Below are 24,508 nucleotides of genomic sequence, written 5' to 3' on the forward strand. Positions count from 1 at the left end.
GACGTGAACCGTATGTGCAGTTGACGGACTTTGAGCGAGGGCGTATAGTGGGCATGCGGGAGGCCGGGTGGACGTACCGCCGAATTGCTCAACACGTGGGGCGTGAGGTCTCCACAGTACATCGATGTTGTCGCCAGTGGTCGGCGGAAGGTGCACGTGCCCATCGACCTGGGACCGGACCGCAGCGACGCACGGATGCACGCCAAGACCGTAGGATCCTACGCAGTGCCGTAGGGGACCGCACCGCCACTTCCCAGCAAATTAGGGACACTGTTGCTCCTGGGGTATCGGCGAGGACCATTCGCAACCGTCTCCATGAAGCTGGGCTACGGTCCCGCACACCGTTAGGCCGTCTTCCGCTCACGCCCCAACATCGTGCAGCCCGCCTCCAGTGGTGTCGCGACAGGCGTGAATGGAGGGACGAATGGAGACGTGTCGTCGTCAGCGATGAGAGTCGCTTCTGCCTCGGTGCCAATGATGGTCGTATGCGTGTTTGGCGCCGTGCAGGTGAGCGCCACAATCAGGACTGCATACGACCGAGGCACACAGGGCCAAAACCCGGCATCATGGTGTGGGGAGCGATCTCCTACACTGGCCGTACACCACTGGTGATCGTCGAGGGGACACTGAATAGTGCACGGTACATCCAAACCGTCATCGAACCCATCGTTCTACCATTCCTAGACCGGCAAGGGAACTTGCTGTTCCAACAGGACAATGCACGTCCGCATGTATCCCGTGCCACCCAACGTGCTCTAGAAGGTGTAAGTCAACTACCCTGGCCAGCAAGATCTCCGGATCTGTCCCCCATTGAGCATGTTTGGGACTGGATGAAGCGTCGTCTCACGCGGTCTGCACGTCCAGCACGAACGCTGGTCCAACTGAGGCGCCAGGTGGAAATGGCATGGCAAGCCGTTCCACAGGACTACATCCAGCATCTCTACGATCGTCTCCATGGGAGAATAGCAGCCTGCATTGCTGCGAAAGGTGGATATACACTGTACTAGTGCCGACATTGTGCATGCTCTGTTGCCTGTGTCTATGTGCCTGTGGTTCTGTCAGTGTGATCATGTGATGTATCTGACCCCAGGAATGTGTCAATAAAGTTTCCCCTTCCTGGGACAATGAATTCACGGTGTTCCTATTTCAATTTCCAGGAGTGTATGTGCAGAAAGTCAGATTAAAGGAAGGCATCGAAGCAATTCGAAGGTGTGCTGCTAGATTTGTTACCGGTAGGTTCAGTCGGCACGCGAGTGTTACGGAAACGCTTCGTGAACTCGACGAGAAGCCCTGGAGGGAAGATGACACTCTTTCTGCAGAGACTGTTTCCGAAATATAGGGAGGTGGCATTTTAGGCTGACTGCAGTTCGATTCTACTGCCACCAGAACTGCGAGGACTGTAAAACTCTTTTCGTTCTGATACTCCGACAGATTGGTCTAATTCAGAACAAAAAATAAATAAAATAAAAAATAGAAATTGGCCAAGTGCGAATAGGACTTGTGCACTGGGGTTTCTATACAAATGTAATTACATACACGCACAGTTTGTCCGACCTGGGAATCGCTTTTTGCCTAATACAGATACTAGCCGGGTATCGGTCCCTCGAATTCCGAGACCGTATCAAAATCTTTGCAGTAGTTTGTGAGACTAGCAGCAACAAACGAAAAGGGGTGAGCAGAGGACTTAAGCTTATAAGTGTTGAGAGAGAAGATTTATTAAAATATTTATTGTTTACCTACTGAGACGTGACAACTTATTTTACATTTCAATGAAGTAATGTTTTTCTGTTACACCTTTGATGGATGACGAATGAATGTAAGTTGTAATGGCAAAAAAAGTGGTATAATTACAGTTTCACAATTTTCAGAACTTTTTTGCTTTACTCGTTTTGTGAAGCTCGCTTCTTGCCAAATTGTATGATTCTAGGTCAGTGGGAAGGACTCCGTAGACTTTGACAGTTTGCGAGTATCAAAAAAATTGTCACAAATGGCCATATCTTGTGACCTTATTGGCTCAGAAGCTCAAAAGTTTTACATCGTCGAGGGACCGCAGACCTCAGAATGAGACGCAAATTTCGACTCGATGTGTCTACCCGTTCCTGAGGAATAGGGTTTTCAACTGTGGGGCGGGCTGGCAGGTGGGGTGACATCCAAGTGCTCCTACGTGGGTTGCTTTTTAACGGTTGAGGTGCAGGACCCTAAAAATGAACAGTTGAACTGCTATCTGAAACTAAAATTGAATGATCTGTTACTACTCTGCAGCCATAGAGGGGCGAGGCGGACCGAGTCTTCCCTTTTCCACGTGGGAGACGGATTCGGCACTGTGTGTGTCTCGTAATACTGCAACTGGTAGAGACCTGTATAATATTTTAATCGTGTGTGGCAGACCGGCAACTTCCCCGACTAGTGCAGAGAGGCAATTCTGACACACCTCCTCGGTCCCGGAAAGGACCGCACACGTCCCGGCAGTTACCGGAGTGTCACCTCGACGAGCTGCGAAGGAAAGACCCCGGAGTGCGCGGTTAACCGTCATCCGGCCGGGTCGGTAGACCGGGCAGCTTCTCGGTGCGGGTTCCGGAGATTTAGGTCCCCTCTCGACAACCCGACTCTGCCGGAGGCGGCTATTCGGCAGTCTTTCCTGCGTGAACGTCACCGTATCCGCGCATTCTTCTGTATCGATAAAACGTACGACACGACTCGGAGATGCAGTATTCTCGCGCAACTCCGTCGACGTGACACCCGTGGCTGCCTCCCCGTCTCCGTACGGTCCTTCCCGCGTCGGCAGTTTTCTAGGACAACAATTAAACAATTTTTTCAGCCTTCAGTTGCAAGGTAATTTTATTCGTTTACCTAGGTTTCGATTCCAGTAATGGAATCTTCTTCAGAACCTATAAATTAAACCACATACAGACATATGTTACTACTACAATGCATTATCAGTCTAATGTTGAATATTAAAGAAATTGGGATACTTACAAAAATTAAATTATTTTGTGAGCCAAACTCTGGCCATGTCACAGATTAAAAATTAACATTAACGACGCATAATCATAAGATTATGTCAGTCAAAATTAACACCATTGAGGCGAACGTGGACGCTACGCCGGCCAGAAATAAGGACCACACGTAAGCGGCTCGAAAACTAGGCGTTGTGAGCCGTTACGCGGCGAGGCTGGCCGCGGCCAAGCGCATGCGCAAGCGCAGGGGCAAGAGACAACTGTCTCAAAATTACTTAGAGCAACTATACATATAAACAAATGTGACTGAAAGCCGTCCTAAATTGGACAAACCTATCTATTAGTATAGCAACATTACACAATTTTTTTTTTTTTTTTTTTTTTTTTTTTATTTTTTTTTTATAACGTAGTACAAAGATACACATGTACAATTGCATTATAATAAAGGGACGAAGCAGATGGGGAAAACAGCATCGGTCATTCGAGGCGGACTGTTGGTCAACTCCACTGGAGTAAAGGTTGGAATCCTTCGAAATAACTTCTATTTTTTAATTGCAGCTGATCATTAAGTAAGTTGTCTCTATCAATACTAAGATGTTTAAAAATTTGCAATTCTTCGAGGGTGTCTAGCCTACATCCCTTTACTTCATTATGCAAAAGCTCTGCGTCTTTTAGAGGCTTGGGAGCATGCGCCTTTTGGACCAGATGTTCAGCAAATGTAGATCCTCGAGTTCCATCACCGCTTTTTGTCGGCAGATGCTCTTTAAACCTAACAGACAGGGCCCTTCCTGTCTGGCCAATGTAATAAGAAGGGCATTCAGCACACGTGATTTTATACACACCTGACAGCGATGATTTATCATTACCTTTAACCAGGGAATGAATTAAGTTCTTTTTGAGGTTGTTGGTGGTAGAGTATGAAACTTTGCACCCTAGGTTTTTTAATAACCTACCTACCTTATAGGAGATGTTACCTATAAAGGGAACTGATATGTATTTCGTTGCCTGGTGTTGATTGTGAGTATCTGAACTGGAAAGAGTGGTAGTCTTCTTTCGTGTTTTTTTATTGAACAACTGTCTCACTATACTGGGATTATATCCATTATTCTGAGCGATGTTTTCGAGGACTTTTAATTCGTTCTGTAAGTTGACTGGCGAAAGTGGAATGGAAAGAGCTCGATGGATACTCGAGTGAAAAAAGGCCATTTTTTGGGCCTGAGGATGGGTGGAATCAGCTGGGATGATGATGTCGGAATAGGTTGCTTTCCGAAAAATTTTAAAATCTATTTTGTTGCCAATAATGGATAGAGTCAGATCGAGATAGTCTAAGGTCCTATCAGCTGTCTGATTTTCTTGCGTGAATCTGATTTTTTCATGTAGGTTATTGAAAGTGGTAAATAACAGTTCTAGCTCTTCATGGGAACCTTCAAACACAAATAGCAGGTCATCTACATATCTCGCATAGAATATTATATTATTTGCCATATCTGGATAATTCCGAAAAAACATCTGCTCCATTGAGTTTATAAAAATATCTGACATGATACCAGCCAACGGGCTGCCCATAGCTAGAAGTATCCCAAGTAAGTATCCCAATTTCTTTAATATTCAACATTAGACTGATAATGCATTGTAGTAGTAACATATGTCTGTATGTGGTTTAATTTATAGGTTCTGAAGAAGATTCCATTACTGGAATCGAAACCTAGGTAAACGAATAAAATTACCTTGCAACTGAAGGCTGAAAAAATTGTTTAATTGTTGTACATTTCACAGTTGCTGACACGCTGCAATATGTTAAAGATTTGTAAATTTGTACCTGCCGAGGCAAGTAAAGCAGCTAACAGATATATGGACATAGTGTATAAAATACTGAAAACAGGTATGGCAATATCTTTCATTAAGCAATGCAAGCTGTCAAATGTAGTACCTGATTTTGTAAAAGGCTATATTAATAACAAAGTTTGTAATAAGTCCCCTGGTCTTAAAAGGAAACTCGTACACCAGATTTTAAATGAAAGAAGGGCTGAATTGTACTCCAAGAAAGACAACCTGAATGAAGAAGCTTATGAACTGTATCTTGAACTTTCAAAAATTTTTAAGACTACCTATAATTTTCAAATTGATTCTTTTTGGATGCAAATTAGTTTATGGTTAGCAAACCGTAAAACCGAAATTAGTGTTAGACATGAAAGAAAGCTAGCCAAATTATTAAAATGTGGTGATGTTTCTGGCGTTCATAACACATGTAAAGGGGCGGCCACCCAAACCCAATTTTACGAACGCGTAGTGAATAAGACTAATATTTGTTTCTCCAAAGCTGAGAACGAGCTTTTATGTAAAGGTTTCAAGTTTAATGTACAACCTAAATGTACTTCTCAAAGTGTAGAAAATTTAATTGTCGACCTCAAAGTTGGGCTTGATTGTTCTAAAATAGCAAAAAATGTGCAAACAAGAATAGCTTATAACGCCTGTAAAATAGTCCAAAAAGATTACTCTATTCAAAATCCTGTTTCTGCTGTACATCAAACGTTGAAGAGCATTAATCTTAAGCTTAGAAATAATGAAGCACTAATAACTAAGGCCGACAAAGGCAATTCCCTAATTATCGCCCACAAAAGCGAATACATCCGTAAAACTGAAATGTTTTTTGAGGAAAATGGCATCGTGCCAATCGAGGTGGACCCCACACCCGTGATCCAAAAAGAGATAAGGTCGGCTCTTAGCAGTACAAAAAAGTTAATCGGCGAGTTTTATAAAAAATGCCTTATAAACATGAATCCGAAACCGCCTATTTTGAGAAGCCAGTTTAAGGTTCATAAAATTTCCCAACCTATCCGTCCGATCGTTGACAGCACCAAAAGTGCATACCACAAACTAGCTTGGTTCCTACACCGTAAATTGAAAGAGTATTTTGTGTTTGAAAAAAATTTCTCCGTCAAAAATTCGGTAGACGTGGCCAACAAACTTAAAACTTTAGCCTGTTCTGACATCACAAAACTCGTATCATTTGATATTAAAAATTTATACACTAATGTACCCGTTGAACAGACGATGGACATTATAGAATCCAATTTGCGATACCATAAAAAATTATCGGCCCCTGAGATCGATGAACTAATGGTTCTGTTACGCACCACCCTCAAGTACAATTATTTCTCTTTCAATAATAAAATATATTCGCAACCCTGTGGTCTAGCTATGGGCAGCCCGTTGGCTGGTATCATGTCAGATATTTTTATAAACTCAATGGAGCAGATGTTTTTTCGGAATTATCCAGATATGGCAAATAATATAATATTCTATGCGAGATATGTAGATGACCTGCTATTTGTGTTTGAAGGTTCCCATGAAGAGCTAGAACTGTTATTTACCACTTTCAATAACCTACATGAAAAAATCAGATTCACGCAAGAAAATCAGACAGCTGATAGGACCTTAGACTATCTCGATCTGACTCTATCCATTATTGGCAACAAAATAGATTTTAAAATTTTTCGGAAAGCAACCTATTCCGACATCATCATCCCAGCTGATTCCACCCATCCTCAGGCCCAAAAAATGGCCTTTTTTCACTCGAGTATCCATCGAGCTCTTTCCATTCCACTTTCGCCAGTCAACTTACAGAACGAATTAAAAGTCCTCGAAAACATCGCTCAGAATAATGGATATAATCCCAGTATAGTGAGACAGTTGTTCAATAAAAAAACACGAAAGAAGACTACCACTCTTTCCAGTTCAGATACTCACAATCAACACCAGGCAACGAAATACATATCAGTTCCCTTTATAGGTAACATCTCCTATAAGGTAGGTAGGTTATTAAAAAACCTAGGGTGCAAAGTTTCATACTCTACCACCAACAACCTCAAAAAGAACTTAATTCATTCCCTGGTTAAAGGTAATGATAAATCATCGCTGTCAGGTGTGTATAAAATCACGTGTGCTGAATGCCCTTCTTATTACATTGGCCAGACAGGAAGGGCCCTGTCTGTTAGGTTTAAAGAGCATCTGCCGACAAAAAGCGGTGATGGAACTCGAGGATCTACATTTGCTGAACATCTGGTCCAAAAGGCGCATGCTCCCAAGCCTCTAAAAGACGCAGAGCTTTTGCATAATGAAGTAAAGGGATGTAGGCTAGACACCCTCGAAGAATTGCAAATTTTTAAACATCTTAGTATTGATAGAGACAACTTACTTAATGATCAGCTGCAATTAAAAAATAGAAGTTATTTCGAAGGATTCCAACCTTTACTCCAGTGGAGTTGACCAACAGTCCGCCTCGAATGACCGATGCTGTTTTCCCCATCTGCTTCGTCCCTTTATTATAATGCAATTGTACATGTGTATCTTTGTACTACGTTATAAAAAAAAAAAAAAAAAAAAAAAAAAAAAAATTGTGTAATGTTGCTATACTAATAGATAGGTTTGTCCAATTTAGGACGGCTTTCAGTCACATTTGTTTATATGTATAGTTGCTCTAAGTAATTTTGAGACAGTTGTCTCTTGCCCCTGCGCTTGCGCATGCGCTTGGCCGCGGCCAGCCTCGCCGCGTAACGGCTCACAACGCCTAGTTTTCGAGCCGCTTACGTGTGGTCCTTATTTCTGGCCGGCGTAGCGTCCACGTTCGCCTCAATGGTGTTAATTTTGACTGACATAATCTTATGATTATGCGTCGTTAATGTTAATTTTTAATCTGTGACATGGCCAGAGTTTGGCTCACAAAATAATTTAATTTTTGTAAGTATCCCAATTTCTTTAATATTCAACATTAGACTGATAATGCATTGTAGTAGTAACATATGTCTGTATGTGGTTTAATTTATAGGTTCTGAAGAAGATTCCATTACTGGAATCGAAACCTAGGTAAACGAATAAAATTACCTTGCAACTGAAGGCTGAAAAAATTGTTTAATTGTTGTACATTTCACAGTTGCTGACACGCTGCAATATGTTAAAGATTTGTAAGTTTTCTAGGACCCGAGTCGGTGATGTACTGTCGGGTAGTTTCGAGCAGAAGAATGTTGTCCCTCGGGGCCAGTGTTTTTAAGTGTTACCCTCTTTGCCATCACCAGTAGGGAGTCCTGTAAAGTGCTCCGTATTTGTGGAAGATTTTGCTGTTTTCTGCTCCTCCTCCAGTGTAGCAACAGCGACCTGTCAGTTGCAGCTTACGATTCAGAGATTAGAGGAGTGGCCTGCAAAGACGGGTTTTCAGTTTTCTGCAGATAAGTGTGTGTGTGTGTGTGTGTGTGTGTGTGTGTGTGTGTGTGTGTGTGTGTGTGCGCGCGGGTGTGTGTGTGTGTGTGTGTGTGTGTGTGTTGTAGTGGTTAATAAAAAAGAAAAGAAGAAGAAAAGAAAAGAAAAGAAAAGGTTGATGTGGGAAGAAATCGTGAATAAAAAGGGGGTTCTAAAATCGTTAATGATTGTGAAAAAGGGAAACAATGAAATGCAAATCGAACTTCGTATTACAGAAAAGTTATCGGACTTCGTGATTCGGAAAAGCTATTGTCAGGGTGGTCCTAGTGGCCTTTCTGAGCAAAAGTCAAACCAATTTCCACTACAAAAATTATTTGGAAAAAGAAAACAGAGAATAACAAAATGTGATTAACAGGGGGAAATGGCGTAGATAAGAGTTCATCCTTCACCGTGTTAACATGTCTTCTTTCGTGTGGCGTCCAGGTCTTCAAAAATCTCCTACTTCATTTCTGCATAAAAGTAGTAGCTGCTCCGAAATCTTGCAGTCGTCCAGGAATCACTAATTTATACAAATTAAAATCATTTTGACACTGAATGCAATTTATTTTACGTTGCTACTTCCATCCTCCGAATTTCATAACTTCCACAATATGTCTACACATTAATAAGTTTTTTCGTCTTAATCAGACCGAGACTAGCTAATAAGTTTTTACATCTGCATTAAGCTTCCAGTCTCGAGCGACAATAGATGGATAGAAAACAAAAAAAGAGTTACAATTTAGTATTTTCTCTGCCGTCGAGCGCTCATACCGCTGCGACGGTATTTATATCTGAGGAAACGAGTGTAGTGCGGCGAAATTCAAAGTCCCGCTACGTCGTGTGTGTGTGTGTGTGTGTGTGTGTGTGTGTGTGTGTGTGTGTGTGTGTGTGTGTGTGTGTTCATTTTAATTGCTCTCATCATGTCTTTAATTTACCTGACTTGCACCTGAGACACACCATTCTGCATTTTAAAGACTCACTTTCTGTGCCTCTTTTTTGACCCGAGTTGTCGCGGTTGCCACACCTGAGGGATTTGGAAGCCAGAGCCCAGAAGGCACCGAATATCGTAAAGTGCCTCTGCCACGGGTCTCGGGCAACGGGCAGGTTGTGTCTGCTCCAGTTCTGTAGGACTTGTGCGTGTTCGCAGCTGGGCTATACGTGCACAGTGTACGGCTCGGCTGGGCCTTCTTAGCTGAAGATTATCGTTGCCGTCCACCGTCAGGCTGACCGCAGGTGCCCGCAGGTTCCACGAGCGCTGCGGCAGCCTGGTGCGCATCTCCTGCGGCGGTCGCAGCGCTGAGAGGAGGCGGCCGCTCGACGAGTTCAACAACGGCGTCGTCATGACGCACCGCCCCCTGCACGACGACGAGCTCTTCGAGGTAAGTCCGGTATTACACTGTCGTATTTCTCTGTCGAAGTTGGTACGTCAAATATTTGTGTCGAAGAAGTTTGACGGTGTGATAGGGGACTCTGTCAAATCTCGCCTGTCCTCAGACGAATACGATCCGACCTCGAGCCTCGCCGAAGATTCTGTCGTAAAAGCCGCTCATCTATTGTTCGCAGCAGTGTGAAATGTTACCACTCGGATTGCTAGTGTCGCTGCAGCTTCCTGTCACCGGTAGTGTGTTTGTAAACATGGCTGCGAATTATAATTCGTGCGCGCCGTCGACTACGAAATAAATAAAAATGTACGGAGCTGATGAGGCACTTAACGACATTAGATTAAGAAGACCAGAGAGCTACAAAGAAACTGCAGGCGTCACTAGCCGTGAGACGCGGCCCAGCTGCACGGCTGGTGACATAAAAAAGAAAATTAGTGGCCTCAACTCGAGCTACTCTCACGAGAAAGCAAAAGTACGCGTCGACATACTTATTTAATTTTTTTATACATACGGGGTGTTTATAAATGAGTATCGGGGCTTTTACACTTCATAATATTTAATATATTAAACTGACATTTATAAATTATATGTCAAATGAAAGAGCAACTCGAACAGTTTTACCGAGAACCTTCTAAATGTTGAGTGTGAGCACCATTTGTCACACGACACACACAAAGTCTGTAGCTGAGTTCTTCCCAAATGTTCATAAGTGTGTCTTCAGTGATTATAGCAACAGCTGCTTCAGTCCGGTTTTTTAATTCGGGGAGGTCTGCTGGTAGCGGAGGCACGTACACACGATCCTCCGTGAAGCCCCAAAGGAAAAAATCGCACGGTGTCGTGTCGTGTCGGGTGAACGTGGAGGCCATGCAAAGCGAGCCCTGTCATTGGGGCCCTCGTGGCCCTTGCGGCCTGTCCGGCGCTTGGCTATAGACTTGATGTGTGCCGTGTGACAAATGGTGCTCACATTCAACATTTATAAGGTTCTTGGTTAAACTGTTTGAGTTGCTCTTTCATTTTACTTATCATTTATAACTGTAAGTTTAATGTAATAAATATTATAAAGTGTTAAAACGCTGATATTCATTTATAAACACCCTGTGTGTGTGTGTGTGTGTGTGTGTGTGTGTGTGTGTGTGTGTAAAAAAACAAAGATGCTTTAACTTACCAAATGAGAAAGCGCTGGTATGTTGATAGACACAATAAAATAAAAAACTCACAAACACACACCCAAATATTAAGCTTTCACAACGCAGTGGTTGCTTCATCAGGGAAGAGGGAAGGAGATGGAAAGACGAAAGGATGTGGGTTTTAAGGGAGAGGGTAAGGAGTCATTCCAACCCCAGGAGCGGAAAGACTTACCTTAGGGGGAAAAAGGACAGGTATATACTCGCGCTCGCACATGCACGCACATATCCATCCGCACATATCCATCCGCACATATCCATCCGCACATATCCATCCGCACATATCCATCCGCACATATCCATCCGCACATATCCATCCGCACATATACAGACACAGGCAGACATGTGTAAATGCAAAGAGGTTGGGCACACACACACACACACACACACACACACACACAGTGTGTCTGTGTCATCTATTTTCAACAAAGGCCTTGTTGATTGAAAACTTATATTGTGATAGTCTTTTTGTTGTGCCTGTCTGACTCTGCATCTCTGTTGTTTGGTGAGTAGCAACTTTCCTTTTCATAGTATTGTTACATTCCACCCTGGATTTTCTGTTGCTTGACATAGCTTCATTTTGCATACCTCACAGAAATGCTCAATATATGTAAAAACTGCATCTGATTTGACATTTTCCATAATTTATATGAAATCAGCACTCAGAAATACACCAAAAAGCCTCTTAAATTAATCATAGTATTTTTACGGGCAGCTCAGGGTGTACAGCCAGATGTCTTGTAACGAAGAAAAAATGTAACATCTCCCTTTGCAGACACACTGTATCGGTATTGCTAATGTCTGAGTAATTTGTGTGTCTTTCAGTTGCCATCTGACTGTGCTCTGAGAGGATGAAAACCAGTTAGAGATGTAATAAAAAATACTTGCAGAACGTTGTGAAAATTGTTTCCTCGTTCATATTCTCTGTTTTTTCTCTGACCAGTTAGCAAAATTTGTGGAGTCGCGCCTCAGTGAAAGCGGTGCAGTCACACGGCAAGCTGGGAGAACACGCAATCTCCAGGCTAGTGCAGCCGCGGAGTCGGTGCCGAGCTGAGGGAGCACTTTCTGCCGCAGATCCGCATCGACAGGCTGGTGGACAAGTGGTCCGGCAGCATCGAGGTGGGCGTGACGACGCACGACCCGGCCGCCCTGGCGTTCCCCGCCACCATGACGAACCTGCGCACGGGCACCACCATGATGTCCGGCAGCGGGATCCTCACCAACGGGAAGGGAACGCGCCGCGAGTACGGCGAGTTCAACCTGGATGAGCTGTGGGTGAGTATCTCGAGGCTCGAGAATACGGCTCGGCACTATCGGAGCTGCCTTATTTCCACCGTTCAAAGCCTCGCTAGTGGCCCTTCTACGGTATGTTGCGGAATAACTACCTTTTCTCGGCCACCCCCATTTAATATTAATGAAACGACCACAACAGCATTTTGCACATTTATTATGTCATGTGCGGTATCATTTAAAAGTTCATCAGGTTAGCTGCAGTCAGAGAAGTGAGAATTAGGCTAAGAGCTATAGCAAGTTGCATGTGTAAGTGAATGCAAATCACGCTGAGCAAAGAAGAAAAGCTGAATGGTGGAAGGAGTGTATAGAGGGTCTATAGAAGCGCGATGTACTTCAGGGCAATATTATGGAGATGAAAAAGGATGAAGATGAAGATCAAATGGGAGATACGATACTGCGTGAAGAGTTTGACATAGCACTCAAAGACCTAAGTCGAAACGAGGCCCTGGGAGTAGACAACATTCCATTAGAACTACTGACAGCCTTGGGAGAGTCAGCCATGACAAAACTCTTTCATCTGGTGTGTGCAAGATGTATGAAACAGGTAAAATACCCTCAGACTTCAAGAAGAATATAATAATTCCAATCCCAAAGAAAACAGGTGTTGACAGACGTGAAAATTACCGAACTATCAGTTTAATAAGTCACAGCTACCAAATACTATCGCGAATTCTTTACAGACGAATGGAAAAATTGATAGAAGCCGACCTCGGGGAAGATCAGTTTGGATTCCATGGTAATGTCGAAAGAGACAAGGCAGTACTGACCCTACAACTTCTTAGAAGATAGGTTGAGGAAAGACAAACCTACATTTATAGCACTTGTAGCCTTAGAGAAAGCTTTTGACAATTTTGACGGAAATACTCTTTCAAATTGAAAGGTGGCAGGGGTAAAATACAGGCAGCAAAAGCCTATTTACAACTTGTACAGAAACCATACGACAGTTATAAGAGTCGAGGGACATGAAAGGGAAGCAGTGGTTGGGAAAGGAGTGAGACAGGGTTGTAGCCTCTCCCCGATGTTATTCAATCTGTATATTGAGCAAGCAGTAAAAGAAAGAAAAGAAAACTTTGGAGTAGGAATTAAAATCCATGGGGAAGAAATAAAAACTTTGAGGTCCGCCGATGACGTAATTCTGTCAGAGACAGCAAAGGACTTGGAAGAGCAGTTGAACGGAATGGACATTGTCTTGAAAGGAGGATATAAGATGAACATCAACAAAAGCAAAACGAGGATAATGGAATGTAGTCAAATTAAATCGGGTGATGCTGAGGGGATTAGATTAGGAAATGACACACTGAAAGTAGTAAAGGAGTTTTGCTATTTGGGGAGCAAAATAACTGACGATGGCCGAAGTAGAGAGGATATAAAATGTAGACTGGCAATGGCAAGGAAAGCGTAAGAATCGAAGCTTTCGAAATGTGGTGCTACAGAAGAATGCTGAAGATTAGATGGGTAGATCAAGTAACTAATGAGGAGGCACTGTGTAAAATTATGGAAAAAAGAAATTTGCGGCACAACTGGATTCGAGGGAGGTGTCAGTTGGTAGGACACGTTCTGAGGCATCAAGGGATCACCAATTTAGTATTGGAGGGAATGGTGGAGGGTAAAAATTGTAGAGGGACACCGAGAGATGAATACACCAAGCACATTTAGATGGATGTAGCTTGCAGCAGGTACTGGGAGATGATGAGGCTTGGACAGCATTGAGTAGCAGGGAGAGCTGGGCCTTTGGGTCAGAAAACCCGTATCAATCACGTTTCATTGAATGGTTCACACGCTCACACGTTTTGATGGCCCAGCATTGAAATCTGCCACAGTTTGCAGAAGGCTTTGTGCTTCGATCACGTCGAATGATTCTCTTCAGTCGTTAATGGTCCCGCTCCTGCAGGATTTTTTTCCAGCTGCAGCAGTGTCAGAGATTTGATGCTTTACCAGATTCCCGATATTCACAGTACACTCGTGAAACGGTCGTACGGGAAAATCGCTACCTCGGAGATGCCGTGTCCCGTAGCTCGTGTGCCAAGTATAACATTACGTTGAAACTCACTTATATCTTGATACCTTGCCATTGTAGCAGCAGTAAGTGATCTAATAACTGCACTAGATGCGTAATGTCTTACACAGGCATTATCTGACTGCAGTGCCGTACTCTGCCTGTTTAAATATCTCTGTGTGTTTGGATGTGTGTGCCTGTACCAGTTTCCTTGGTGCTTCAGTGTAGTTTGTTCTGTTAGAGGTTTATAAAACATTGGGTCCATATGGCCCCTGGGAGGAGGTGATAGCTGTCTGCAAGCAGCACGGTAAATGTGATTGTGTGCAAAAAATAACACACAAATTAATAACTTTGTTTACTGTGTAAATTATTGGAGACGGAGACCCTGGAGTAACTTCTGAATGGTGAGCTGTCTGATGAGGTATTTTTGAAATTTTCAGATGAGCAAATTGAAAACTTGGAATCGCAAGACATAATTAATAATGAGAGCTGTGCTGGGGTCCAGTGACAGCGGAATGATGCTAATGTTTCTAATGAGACGGCTGACTCGAATGATGTTCCGCAAGCTGAAGGTCCAGAATAAAAAGACGACAATTACAGTAATATGGAAAAGTTGACACACAGTGCAATGCAAGTTTTTCAAAACCTTATGAAGAATTGATAGCCATATAGTACTTGCAAATTCTTTTTTCCTGATGACACGTTAGCACAGATTGCTCGAGAAACAAGTATGTATGTAACCCCAAAAATACTAAACAGTAAAATTACCAGTTTGTGAGAAACGGAGAAACTTTTTGGGATACTTCCTTCCTATAACTTCTACTGGACTGAACATAGAAACGTTGAAATAATTTCAGAGGTTATGTCTAAGTTTGACAACCTGCAAACTACATTAATTTTGTAAATAATGGTAATCTTCTGCCGAGAGATGACCCAAATCACAGTAGGCTTTTCGGAGTTTGCCCATTTGTCACTGTCTTAGAACAAAATCTAAAAAAAGTAGGAATTGATGAACATCTGATTGTAGATGAAATAATTATTCCCTTCAAAGGACACCCTTCGCTGGAGCATTTTGTGAAAAGTAAACCACGTAAGTGGGGAATAAAATTACTTGCAAAAAGCATCAGCAGTGACATACTGCACAACTTTGAAATGTGAAGTATGTAGGAAAAGGCATTACTATTGATAGCACCACCAGTCATCGCTCCGGCAGCACGCAGAGATGTCGTGGGCACGCCCGGAGTTCCGAGGATCGCTGAGTAGAGCTATGGGTGTGGCGGATCGCCGTTCGCACGAGCCCGCTCGGTCGACGGCCCCATCCGGCCCCCCAAATATGACGATTGGAGAAGTTGGCGTGGCAGACCGCCGTCCGGAGGAGCGTGCTCCCCCGGCAGCTCAGTCTGACCCGCCGTCTACGACGACTCGGCCTTCGAACCCGGACCTCGAGTCAGGTGAAGATGACGATGTCATCATCAACTTGGCAGACTTCCTGCCCACGAACAACGGGAAAAGGACGGCAGCCAGTGCACCGCATCTCCCAGATGGCGGGTGACGCAAGCGGTCCTACTCCACCGCAGCAACCGGCGCCAAAAAGACGCCAAAGAAGAGGAGGCAGCTCGCTGTCTCGTCAAACGGGGGCAGACGGCGCGCCCTACCAGACGACAGCGGTGCCGGATCGACATGGACGACCGTCACGTCGAGACGTGCGGCCAGACCACGGACGACGCCCTCACCGCCGCCCACTTCGACCGCAAACCGCTTTGGGGCACTTGCGGTCGAAAATACGACTGAACAGCCTACTTCAGAGCGGTCGGCGCCCACGGCCGCCTCCAAAGCAGGCTGTTCAAATGATGGTGATGACGAAGAAGCCGTCCCCACCACCGGACGGCCACAGCGGAGGCCGCCGCCCATAGTCTTCGAGGTGGCCGAAGACTACAAAGGTTTCCTGCAGCTCGTGAGGCAGTGGACGACTGCCGACTTCACCTTGCGAGCTGCAACAGGGAACCTGGTGCGGCTACAAGTCGCCAACACCAAAGACTACATCCGGGTGACGAGTGAGGCGTCAAACCAGGGCCTCCACTCCACTGGTTCACACACGCCGCTGTCCCCGAGCGACTACTGAAGATTGTCTTTAAGGGACTACCCGTGGCAGCCCAACCCGAGCTGCTACAAGAGGAACTGACGGAGCTCGACTTCCGCGTGCGCAATGTGACGCGCGTGAAGTCGCACGTCAGCCACAAAGAGTCTCCGTCACTTCTGGTGATCGCCACCGACACACCGGAAAACAGGCGGCTCTATCAGGTGACGAGGGTGGCCAACACAAAGGTCACCGTCGAGAACCTGAAACAGAAGAGGGGCCTGGTGCAATGCTTCCACTGCCAGGGGATGGGGCACGTGGCTCGCCACTGCTCCTTCCCCGAGAAGTGCGTGAAGTGCGCCGGGGACCGTGCCAGCAGACTGTGTCCACTACCGAGGTCGCACGCGCTCGAGTGTGCGAACTGCAGCGGCCCACACGTGGCGAGCTACCGCGGCTGCGAAGTCTTCAAAGCCGCAATAGCTCGCCAAAACGGGCAACAGGCGACGAAGACTGCCGACCGCTCCCTCCGCCGTCCGCGCCCGGGCGCAAAACCGGCGAGGCGGCCGGCACACGCCAGACGGACGCCGGCAGCCAATGCTGCCAACTCCGCCCCCACTGAAGGGGGCAACAGAAGCTGGCGCACCCGCATCAGAAAACGTGCGCGCGAGCGCACTCCAGAAGACCAGCGCGCCTACCAAGTCCACGGGAAGGTGCGCAAAGAAGACCGCACTGTGACGGGGGGCGAAAGGTGCGGCAACGCGCAAACCGCCTCACGTCACCCTGCAGCAACCAGCCAAGGCGCCACAACACCAGCGCTTGAAGGAGGGCTGGCCGCAGCAATTTCAGCACTCTCTGCGGCAATCGACAAGGTAACACACCTTGCCGACACGCTGCAGAGAGTGGCTGAAACAGTGATGACCGCCTCACCGGCGGCTGTTCAACAGCCGCCGAAATAAGGCGCTCCCAACGCCGTCCGCACCGGGAGCACTGAAGTCGGCCTGTAATGGGCCCACCCAGTGTCTGCAGCGCAGACACAGAGAAGTCTTCACAACCTGAGAAGGGCCCAAGAAGACACGAAGAAACGAGAAGAACCCAGCATACCAAATAAAAGAAGACTTGGAGGCAAAGTAGGGCAAGCCTACTAACACTCCGCCATCCGGGGGTAGCGGAGCCCCTGCAGAAGCCCGGGTCGTACTCGTACTATTGATAGCAGCCTGGGAATTAGTGGTGGTTTTGTCACAAGTTGTATCTGACCGTAAAACACAGACTTCCTCGCATCAATTTTTAGTAGCTCTGAGGAAAAGGGGTACACAGACGTGCTGCAAAGTTATGTCCAGTACAGTGGCGGGGCCTATCCCGAGCTCGGAGAAAAATCGTAAGAAAACAGGGCGAAATAGGTGCAGAGAACAGTATAGCTTGTGTCGAGTGGTTTGACAGTAGAAATGTGCACCTAATGTCGCTTTACACTAGGGTTCAGCCCTGGGATACTGTAAAAAGATGGTCAGTTAAAGAAAAAGCTTATATCAGTGTGAGCAAGCCGTTACTGTCAGAAAGTACAGTAAATTCGTGCAGGGTTTTAATCTTCTGGATATGCTTGTTCAGTGTACAGAATAAATATCGGGGCAAGAAGATACTTTCTCAGAATCATCTTTTATCTTACGGACATTTGTTGTCAATGCTAGACTTCTTTAGAAACGACAGTGTCAATAGCTGAAGGAATAACTGATGCCTGTGCTCCCCTTTCAGCTGGAAATACCCAGTGCATTACTTCAGAATGCAAAAGTTGTCGGAGAAAATGTGGTCGAATATCCACAGAAGCAGATGACATTGCACAGCCTCAAAAGAAAAGTGCTCATATCCCGCACCCATCAATGATGTGGGTTTTGATCAGGTCGGACAGTAGCAACAGACAGAGGTGTGAGCTCTGTGCGAAAGCCGAGTCCCGCACGGGGTGCTCGATGCGTGACGTGGCGCTGTTCTTCGTGAGAAGAGAAATTGTTTCTCTGTGTACTGTAACAGTTGATCGTTTTCGCGCTTACTTTGTTCATTTTGTCGGTTTGCGCTATAATGCACTAGTGACGAATTTTCAATTTACCTAAGTGCATTGTGTACCGTGCGACACAAAATTCAATTTGCAAATAGTAAAGAACACCGACCCAAATCGGCTACATTCTGCTGCTTCTAAACAGAAAGAATGCCTCGTGTGTACTGCCTCGATATCGTTTCCCACATTCGTTAAGTGACTTTTGTGTCACATGCTACTTACAGTTTTTTCATCAGTCGGAAGAATTTCCCCATCTCGTATTCCCACGTGGTCCGTACGAGTCGCCGGAGAGGCTCCTATCGCTGTACCAAAAATTCCACGAGCGTTATCTTTTTTATGTTTCTGGAAACATTTGAAACTGTAAAATAGCATAAGTTACGATTTTTCTACATTCTGATTAAAATTTAATTCTGCTCCCTGAACTCCAATTCCTTATCCAAACTAGTTACCAGTGCCCCTCGCTGCTTGCTCCGTGCACTGATTTAATGTCACAGAAGTTACTCTAGAACACTGCCTCGTGTGTCGGCTCACGGAATGCCGTAAATTTCCACAGGAGGGCGACCGCATCGGCATGGTGCGCAAGGCGAACGGCAACCTGCACTACTTCATCAACGGGCTGGACCAGGGCGTGGCCGCCGGCAAGGTGCCATCCCGCGTCTGGGGCGTCGTCGACCTCTACGGGATGACTGTCAAGGTGCGGCTCGATCTCGCTCGTGCGCCGTCTCGACGCTCCGGCCGCAGGCGATTCGTAATTTCTGCCCCGTCTGCACGTCGGAAGTCGTGTTTTCGCTTCAAATACTATTTTGTTGCTCTGGAATGTTATAGGCTGCTATTTTCTTATCAGATCTCTTTCTGTCGTTCCGGAATATTGGCGGCTGCCATTTTCGTGTCTGAAAGTCAGGAGCCCATTTTACGTATTCTCGAGTCCCACTTAAATACTTACATATATACCTTCTCGTACCGGCAGTTTTTTAAACCGTATTCCTGAGCTTGTGTATGGAACCTTGCTTCAAGATATACAGCTCTCTCAAAAATTATTTGTAAGTTTATTGTGCTTTCATAATATTGTACGCGATTTTTGCATTTCCTGCATCATTTACATTAAATTTAATTAAATATCAAATTTCAATTAAATATCAACTCTAAAGTTTTTTGTTCACTTGTTAAGTTTTTTTAATTCTGTCCTTACAGCACTGTAATTATTGAATAAAAATGCCGTGCAAATTTGTATGGAAATAGCAGAAAATTACCCGTGTCAGAGGGTTAATGTAAATCCCACAGTGGAGGAGTCTCTCGAGGCATATGGAACACGTCCGGCTATATGTTCCGTCTCCTGTGCTACTCGGTTGCCGTTTTTATCCAGTACTGGTGAACTCGGCAACGCTTCACATTTGGTAAATATGTATGGTTGGGAATTAAAGTCAGTTAAAATGAATGGGTAAATTGCTTGCAATCATTGATTTACATCGGGTGTGAGAGATACCTATCAGGCTGCAAGTTACGGATGATTCAGATTTTGCAGTAGTATTCTAATTATAAGCCGATAAACCGTAAATACTACTTTCCTGTTTTCTGTGAAACTTGCAGAGAGGAAGAGCACAAAACAGCACATTGTTGTGTATATAATTTGTTTCAAATGGTACATAAGGAGAAAGAATATATATGGGAGAAACAATTTGTCTCATTGATTAGGTCTCCAGCTATCATAGTTAAAACTGGCTGCAGGAAAGAAAATGAAAGCACTTATTTTTACAGAACAGCACAGCATTTTCTTTCACACAGTCAGTTTTAACGGAAAATGTGTACATTGTTGTTTAAAAGTATATATATACCGGGTCCGTCTGAATATTTATTAATGTGTCGTATAAAAAGTGGAAGTATAGCGGCCAAGAACTTTTCAAATGTCCTGCCAACAACATTTCCCCATTACATATATTTCTTAAATAAATATATAGACCATTTTCCTCCATATTTCTGAGTATCGGGTAAACATTTGAAGCAAATCAGTAAAGTACTTGTTTTTCGTTAACGACGACAAATGATGGCTTGACTTCATATACTAGTAAAAGTTTCAAACTCGGTATTTGTGTAACTTTTTGCACCAGAGTATAAAACTCCATTCTGAACTTGAGGGGGGGGGGGGGGGGGGGCACTTCAAACAGATAATTTTTATGCCTATACTATGTAGGAATTAAAATCCATGGAGAAGAAACAAAAACCTTGAGGTTTGCCAATAACACTATAATTCTGTCAGAGACAGCCAAAGACTTGGAATGACAGTTGAACGGAATGGACAGTGTCTTGAAAGGAGGATATAAGATGAACATCAACAAAAGCAAAACGAGGATAATGGCATGTAGTCGAATTAAGTCGAGTGAAGGAGTTTTGCTATTTGGGGAGCAAAATAACTGATGATGGTCGAAGTAGAGATGATATAAAATGTAGACTGGCAATGGCAAGGAAAGCGTTTCTGAAGAAGAGGAATTTGTTAAAATCGAGTATAGAGTTAACTGTTTGGAAGTCTTTTCTGAAAGTATTTGTATGGAGTGTAGCCATGTATGGAAGTGAAACATGGACGATAAATAGTTTGGACAAGAAGAGAATAGAAGCTTTTGAAATGTGGTGCTACAGAAGAATGCTGAAGATTAGATGGGTAGATCACATAACTAATGAGGAGGTATTGAATAGAACTGGGTCTGGGGACGTTCGAAAGCTCCGGTACATTCGAGTCCTGTCGATAGTGTCGAAGCACTCTGGGAAAGCGTCGCGAACGGTTGTCGGTACGTCGGGAGCACGCCCAGGGTTTCTGACGGTTACGGGCGTCCGTGAGAAGACGTACCGACGCCCGCTTTCGCGGGAACGGTGGCTGTGTGGGACACTCGCTACTGTGTGTTCGTCAACTGCGTATCTGCAGTTTCTGATTCCACCGGCACTGCTTCGTCATCCTCGTATTTTAAGTCTCTACAATTTCTCCTCCACTTACAGTGCCTCTCGCGTTCTTTATCCTGTCGTTTCTTCTCCGTATTTGTCCAGCAACTCAGGTTACAGTGAGTGTCTTTGCCTTAGGCCCCTTTCAGTGCTCATCTCTTTTACCTCCTTATTCCTTACTCTGTTACTTGTTGTTTTATGTGCATCTCCTCTATTAACCTTACTTGTTTCCAGTCTATACCAACATCTTTATAAAATGATCAGCAGTATACTCCAGTTGACTCCGTCAAATGCCTTCTCCCCATTCATATAACTTGTTCGTGTCTGCCATTCTTCCTCCACTTGTCCTCAGACAACCTATAGCGTATCTCGGTCCTCTGACCCTTCCTGAACCCAAACTGGTGTTCCTAGTATACCGCTGCCAACTAGTGCTACACAATCTGAGGATGCCCCAAAAGACTGAAACACGTCATTGACATTTAATAATTCCACAACTGAGAATGTTTTTGTTCTGAAACACTTTTAAACCGGTTGCCATAACAGCCCGTCAGGACCGAATGGGAAAATTCTTCGTATAAATCTTCGCACTCGTTTCAGTTGCCATCTGTACGTTAACGATCACTGTCGCTACACGCCCTCGCGAGCGTCGTTCCGGTAGTCCTATTCTACATTCGGCTCTCTCTCCTCCGCAGGTTTCCATCGTGGACAGAGACGAGCGGGAGGAGCAGAACCTGATCACGCGGAGGAACACGACGCAGCGGTCGCAGGCCGCGCTGCACAGCCTCAACGGTGAGTGGCCGCCGGGAGACTGGCGACTCGCGATGCCCGGCGTCGGCTCTGTCTGTGTGGTGGGCGGCGTACTGCCGGCTCGGTGCAGATGCTGCCGCAGGGAGGTGCCGCCGTGAGCGACGGACACTTCTCGTCGTTTCTGTCAAAATACCAGACAATTCGGGAGAACAGATTTCAGTTGCTTATTGTGGACAAACTGTGTAAAAGATAGGAACACATTGTGCAGGTCATCGGATAGAGGAAGGTTCAGAGTTGTGTCACAGCTTCTCTTCTTCTTCTTCTTCTTCTTCTTCTTCTTCTTCTTCAGTAGCGCTACAGTCCTTCCTGAGCCTTGGCTTCTTCAACAATCTTCCTCCACACTTCTCAGTTATTTGCTGCTCTTTTCCACCCCCAGACTCCCGTATCGGTGATATCCACTATTACCTCGTCGATCCATCTTCTTCTAGGTCTCCCTTTTCGCCTAACTGAATGGATCGTACCTTTCATAGTTTTCTATGGAATTCTGTCCTCTGCCATTCTCTCCAAGTGTCCTAGCCATCGTATTCGCTGTGATCTCACAAATTTTACTATGTCCCTGCCTCGTATTAAATCTTGTAATTCGGCATATTCTCCAGCCTTCTTCCTCCCTTATTGGCCCATAGATTTTGCGTAGCATTTTCCGCTCGGTGCGTGTCAGTGCATTTTTATTGTGTTCTGTCAACGTCCGTACCTCTGAGCCATATGTGATAACCGGGTAGACTAGGGAATTATATATTAGCAGTTCAGTTTGTCTTGTAACAAGGCTATTTTTGAAAAGCTGGGTATTTGCAAAGTAAGCCCTGTATTCTTTCCCTTACAGCCTTTCCAATACTGTTATCATTTGTTATTAGGGCTCCCAAGTAGTTAATAGAGGACACTCCACTGAAGCATTTACCATTGATGTTTAGGTTTTTAGGGGTTCTTCTGGCCTCAGATTGTGACATTACCATATATTTTGTTCTGTTTTCATTTGCTATCAAGCCAATTTTTAAGGCTTCCGTTTCCATTGCCCGGTATGTTTCTAGGAGTGTATTGGTATTTCTTCCTACTACAGCAGTGTCATCAGCGTATGCACATATCTGGCTAGTTTTCATAAATATGGTGCCTCTTTTGTTGGTTTTATTTACTACACTATGCAGGGCTGTATTGAATAGGACAGTGGAGAGACTATCTCCTTGTTTCACACCTTTATTATAGTCAAAGCTTTCACTTGTGCTGCTAAGGACCTTTACTTTTGCTCTTGTCTCTGTCATTGTCATTCTGATTAGTCACAGCTTCACTGTTGCTCATTTTTGGCAACACGGTGACTACACCGCAAGAGGACTCAGTTTGTGTGTCGGAGTTTGTGCGAAGTCGATCAGTCGTTAAAGTGTGACGTCCGTCGCACTGTCAGTGCGGCGAGAAGCCACCTGTGCACGAGCAGATTTGACTGACGTACAAAGTTTTCAGAAGTCGGTTGCTTACACGGAGGGAAGAGCGTCGGCCGGTCACGCACGTCCGGCAAGTGTATCAGAGACGCTTTTACGCAGAGCCCTCGGAAGTCGACGAGACGGGTGAGCCACGAACTGTGACTTCTCAAACGACAGTGTGGCACGCTCCGAAATGACGCCTCCGTACAGAGCCTTACCAGCTGCAGTTACCGCAACAGTTGTGTCTGCCGGGTCACACGAGGTACGAACTTTGCATTTCGGTTCTCTGGGACACGACAGTGGACACCTTTTCTGAACGACGTAGCTTTTCAGACAAATCGATATTTCTTCTATCGATTAAACTAAACTGCCGTAATGTAAGAGTTTGTGGGTTACAAAATTCTGGCACTCGTGTGTTTTGCGCTCTCTCTGTTCGATAAATGAACAACAGTCGATTTTTGTGTGGAAATACTACTGTTTTGACGTTCTCCAGAAATGCGTGGTGCTTGTTCGAAGCTATAATATAGTGGCCGTGTGAACAGCTTCGTCTAGCTGGTGATGTCCGCAATGTGTTTCTATCTTCTATAGTTTGTCTGTGATAAACAATCTGTTATTCCTTTTTGAATTACCCTGTACTTTTGTATCAAGATATTTTTTGTAATACTGTATTTTGTATCTGACCTAGATGTAGTTCTCATTCTTTTCAGCATACACTGCCTGAAAAATAAAATTAACACTGAAAGTTGAAGAAGAAACGAGATGAAACTTCACAGGTTTTAAGTGTATCTGATGTTATTTCAGCAGATAAAAAATTGAGTCCAATTGACAAACAACTCAGCAGTACAAGCCCACTTATCAGTCGATGACAAAAACTCCCTCCCGCTTGGACACGTGCACCGTTTTAATTGGAAAGGCCATCGCAGAGCTATCGTATCCTCCCCTGACGCGAGCTGCCCCAGCTGCCGTAACCGGCCCTCGACGTAACGGATACTGCCACTGTGATCGAGTCTGTGTCTGAGCCGCTCTCACACGTTTTCCGTCGGGGAGTACACCGTTATCGAGAGGGCGGTCCGTAGAGACGTCTACCGCGTTCGTACGAGCGCTGTGCCGACACGAAACGTCACTGCGATACTGTCATGGGTGACGCGACACGTGAGGACGTAGGACGAAGTTGTATCAGACTGCTGCAAACACCG

At 45.0% G+C, this 24,508-nt stretch overlaps 1 protein-coding gene across 1 annotated transcript in view; it reads left to right on the forward strand.

Moving 5' to 3' along the window:
- LOC126232175 (neuralized-like protein 4) overlaps positions 1-24,508 on the forward strand; it is a 295,692-nt gene that overhangs the window by 72,677 nt on the left and 198,507 nt on the right. The window contains exons 6-9 of the mRNA XM_049942472.1: positions 9,436-9,571; positions 11,833-12,033; positions 18,722-18,862; positions 21,789-21,885. Coding sequence (XP_049798429.1) covers positions 9,436-9,571; positions 11,833-12,033; positions 18,722-18,862; positions 21,789-21,885 — 575 coding nt within the window. The remainder of the gene's footprint in view (positions 1-9,435; positions 9,572-11,832; positions 12,034-18,721; positions 18,863-21,788; positions 21,886-24,508) is intronic.

The sequence above is a fragment of the Schistocerca nitens genome, unplaced genomic scaffold (assembly GCF_023898315.1).
Source record: "Schistocerca nitens isolate TAMUIC-IGC-003100 unplaced genomic scaffold, iqSchNite1.1 HiC_scaffold_465, whole genome shotgun sequence".
Lineage (NCBI taxonomy): Eukaryota > Metazoa > Arthropoda > Insecta > Orthoptera > Acrididae > Schistocerca > Schistocerca nitens.